Source organism: Grammomys surdaster, unplaced genomic scaffold, assembly GCF_004785775.1.
Source record: "Grammomys surdaster isolate TR1022 unplaced genomic scaffold, NIH_TR_1.0 67, whole genome shotgun sequence".
In the NCBI taxonomy this organism is placed as follows: domain Eukaryota; kingdom Metazoa; phylum Chordata; class Mammalia; order Rodentia; family Muridae; genus Grammomys; species Grammomys surdaster.
This window is the reverse complement of record NW_021604569.1, coordinates 22,156,530-22,160,769: the sequence shown is the minus strand read 5'-3', so window position 1 is coordinate 22,160,769 and position 4,240 is coordinate 22,156,530. Positions and strand designations below refer to the sequence as shown.

At 44.0% G+C, this 4,240-nt stretch overlaps 1 protein-coding gene across 6 annotated transcripts in view; it reads left to right on the top strand.

Moving 5' to 3' along the window:
- Nucleotides 1-4,240, top strand: part of Ube2d4 (ubiquitin conjugating enzyme E2 D4 (putative)) — a 26,902-nt gene that overhangs the window by 8,059 nt on the left and 14,603 nt on the right. For 4 of the 6 annotated variants that reach the window (XM_028777555.1, XM_028777563.1, XM_028777573.1 and 1 more), the window contains exons 3-4: nucleotides 2,200-2,231; nucleotides 2,326-2,403. The exons of 1 other annotated variant lie outside the window; for it this stretch is intronic. In XM_028777555.1, the coding sequence (XP_028633388.1) occupies nucleotides 2,200-2,231; nucleotides 2,326-2,403 (110 nt within the window). The remainder of the gene's footprint in view (nucleotides 1-2,199; nucleotides 2,232-2,325; nucleotides 2,404-4,240) is intronic. One more of the 6 variants, XM_028777569.1, reaches the window with a different exon arrangement.

Sequence of the window (4,240 nt, the reverse complement as noted above, 5' to 3'; positions counted from 1 at the left end):
TTTGGTTTTGGTTTTTTGGTTTTTTGGTTTTTTGGTTTTTTGGTTTTTTGGTTTTTTGGTTTTTCGAGATAGGGTTTCCCTGTGTAGCCTTGGCTGTCCTGGAACTCACTCTGTAAACCAGGCTGGCCTCAAACTCAGAAATCCACCTGCCTCTGCCTCCCAAGTGCTGGGATTAAAGGCGTGCACCACTACTGCCCGGCTGACCCTGTGATTCTTAATTCTTTTTTTGTTGTTGTTGATGTTGTTGTTGTTTTTGAGACAGTGCCTTAAAATTTAGATTGCCTTAAAATTTGAGCCTCCTGCAAATGGTTATTTTTATGTAATATATATTTTTCTATCACTTAATAAACATTTTTTAGGACTGGAAAGATGATTCATTCAGTACAAAAGGATCTGAGTTATGTACAAAGTACCCACACTGAAATACATACCTGTATTCCTTGTTTCACTGAGGTAGCTAATGGGTAAGTGTGTTACATGAAAGTCTGGCAACTTGAATTTGATCCCCAGAGCCCATGTAAAAGTGGAGAGAACCGACTGCATAGAGTACTGTCCTCAGACTTCTATATACACCCATTACATCCTACAGAGTAACAAATCAAAACTTAACCAAATAATTAGCATGATATGGAATTAAAACAGTCAAAAGCAAAAGAAGTGATATTTCCAAGTCAGCAAAATGACTCAGCAGGTAAATGCAAGTCTAATGACCTGGGTTCAGGCCCCAGACTCACCAGCGAAAGGAAGGAAGGGACATCACTAAGTCACCCTCTGACCTCTCTGTGCTATGGCAAAGCATGCAGCAATAGTGATTTAAAGTGTTTAAAAGAATAATATCTTCATTAGTGCAGGCAAGCATTTGATTGAAATATTGAGGAAGATCTGTGAGCCAAGGGGTTTCAGAAGATTGTCTTCAATCCCGTGTTCTAAACATAAGTGCTGTCCCTGTCCTGCTGACATGGACTGAGCCTGTAGAGCAGGTGACAAGAAATCCAGGACAGGTCCAGGCCTTAAACCTTGTCCTACTTCAATACCTGTTGTGGATTTATATGAGATGGATATTCTTGAGAATGAAAACCTCTAAAAACTCAAAGGCCCACCCCATTAGTGAAAAGACACCTTTCACAGAGGTTCTGGAGCCCATTGCCCTGAAGTACTCTGGAGCCTTGGATGTGGCTGTTTGGAACATTCAGGGCAGTTTGGTGAGCACACAGGAGGTACTCTGGGGATGGGCAGAGCAGTAAAGACAGCCCAAGACCCTGGAGACAACAGGAGTTTAGATATGAAACTCTGGCTGCTGAAAGGCAGGAACTTGACAAAAACAGGAAGGCTTCATCTTGGTTTGTTATCAAAGCCTCAGAACACTGCCTGGGTCACTGGGTGGGATGACATGGGTGACCAAGAGCCCTCACAGCCTGACTAAGACACAGAAAAGGGTCAAAATTAATCAAGGGAAAAACTGGGGAACAGAAAGGCTTGTCAACAACGACATGTAAAGTGGCAGAAGCCTAACCTTAGGGTGTAATTCTATGCAAAGAGAGTGCTAGAATTGTAGTCATAGTGGTTTAGAGCCCTTGTTGCTCTTTCGGGGAGCCTGATTTCAGTTCCTAGGACCACTTGGGGTCCCCAACTGTCTTCAATTCTAGTTCCAGGGGATCCAACACTGTTCTACCCTTCTCAGTACCAGGCACATATATGGGGTGTGTGTGTGTGTGTGTGTGTGTGTGTTTGTGCGTGTGTGTGTACACATACATAGATACATGCAAACAAAATACCCATACACATAAAGTAAAAATAAATCTTGAAAAAAGGAACAAAAAAATTAGTCTTGACCAAAAACTGTCTGAGGGAACTTTAACCCCAGTTCTGAGAGATGCTCAGCAGTCGTATGCTCATGGTAGGGTCTTGCTCTGCTCAGCACTGCTGCACAAGTAAGCATTCCTGACTGGCAGTAACTGCCTGGGAGACTGAATGTGGATCTGTGTCCTGGCAGCACCTATAACCCTGGCTGCAGCAGCTTCTAAGGAGCCCTGGAGTCAGTCCTAGTGGGTCGTGGGATTTGAGAGGGCTTCTCAAGCCCACACTGCAGTCGGTGTCAGAAACGAGGCAGGCTTGTGTGGAGCCCAGCAGCACTTTTCCAGTAGAACAGGCACTCTTCACTGAGGACCCTTACATGCCTGTCTCTCTTTTGTCTTGTAGTGTTCCACTGGCAGGCCAGCATCACGGGCCCGGTAGGTAGTCCTGCTGCATGCACAGCTCTAGGTTGTTTCTGGTGCTTCATCTTTCCTGCAGGCACTGATGTCTTCCTTTATCTTGTCCTTCCAGAATGACAGTCCTTACCAAGGAGGTGTTTTTTTCCTGACCATCCACTTCCCTACAGATTATCCTTTCAAGCCCCCAAAGGTGAGGCTGCCCCCAACTCCCATCCTGTTCTGATGAAAGGCCAGCTTATGATGACCTTCTCTTGTCATGAGAGAGAGCGGTGTGTTACCTTCCCTGTGAATGGTTACAGCATGCTGAGACTCCTGACATTCATGATTAGCTTTATCTTTCAGTTTCTCTTGCTGTGATAAATGTCATGACCAGTAGCACCTTTGGGAAGAAAGGGTTTATTTCATCATATGACTCTTAGGTCACACTCCATCACCAAAGGATATTAGGACAGAATCTCAAGCAGAAACCTGGAAACAGGAATGTGCAGAGACTATGGAGAAAGAATGTTGCTTACTGGCTCGGCTCCTCCTGGCTTGCTTAGCCTATTTTCTTATACAACCCAGGATCATTTGCCTAAGGGTAGCATCACTCACAGTGGGCTGGGTCTTCCTACACCAATCATTAATCAAGAAAATGCCCTACAGATTTGCTAACAGGCTAATCTGATAGAGACATTTTTCTCTGTTTAGTCCCAAATGACTTACTTGTGTCAAGTTGACATAAAACTAACCAGGACTGTTGTGAGCAAGGATAAGTATGGTAAGTACTTTCTTTAATGAAGTCACAATTTTAAAGATTTCTATAGTACCAGTATTATAGAGTGTAAAAGACCTGACCACTGTAAGTGGAAGGTACCAGGAATCTGAAGGAGAAGGCAACAGTGAGGCATGACAATGCGTTGCTTTAATTTACCATTAATCCCAGCACTTGGAAGACACAGGTAGATCTCTGTGAGATTAAGGCCAGCCAGAGCTATGCAGCAAGACCCTGTCTCAGAAAAAGAAAAAAAAAGAAAGAAAGAAAGAAATGAAAAGAAAAGAAAGGATGAAGGTTTAGTTATAAAGCAACTGAGGGGAAGAAGTTGTTTGGGTCTTTGGTTGTGTATTGGAGTGTATTGGGAAATGCAGTATATTGCAGAAAGTAGACCAGGGTTAATTAGGGGCTGTTAAAATAGCCACAGATGGCACCAGGAAGGCTAATGTGGATCCCTAAACTGCCTAGGAAACACTATTCAGGCTCTGGCTTCCTTCCTTCCGGTGTCAGACAGAATCCTCAGCTGGCGTGATATTGAGGCCCTGGGGGAGGTGGGTGTGCTACAGTGTCGGCTCAGTAAGGGTGAGGAATGCTACTGCACACTGCACACCCTGGGACTGCTCCTCTCCTCTCCACACTAGAGAATGGAGAGGTGAAGTCACCTGCTTTTGGAGCCCCAAAAGTTAGTTTATTTTGTTGTTAAAAGGATTTCAGACATTCCTACATACATATCCTGTTGTAGTGACAGTCTTGGAGTTTGAATTCTTTAAAAAAAAAACAAACAGAAATATCATAAGGCTATATTTTTATTTTAATCCTGGGTGTGGGTTATAGGGCTGCTTCAGATTGTCCACAGCAGCTGGCTATGATTCGCCTTGTGCTCTAGCAGGGGTGTGATTTTGCCAGCTGCAGATAGTTTCTCCAACTGTGTGACTTTGGAATCCAGGGGAAATTTTCAGAGAATATATAAATGCTAGGCCCCTGTGAGGTGGGGTGGGTGGGTGGTGGTTGTTGTGTGCTGATTGTTGGTTGTTGGCCATGATTTGTTACATAGTTGGGGACAAAAAAAGAAAGAAGAAGCCAGGCAGTGGTGGCGCACGCCTTTAATCCCAGCACTTGGGAGGCAAGGCAGGCAGATTTCTGAGTTTGAGGCCAGCCTGGTCTACAGAGTGAGTTCCAGGATAGCCAAAGCTATACAGAGAAACCCTGCCTTGAAAAACCTAAAAAAAGAAAGAAAGAAAGAAAGAAAGAAAGAAAGAAAGAAAGAAAGAAA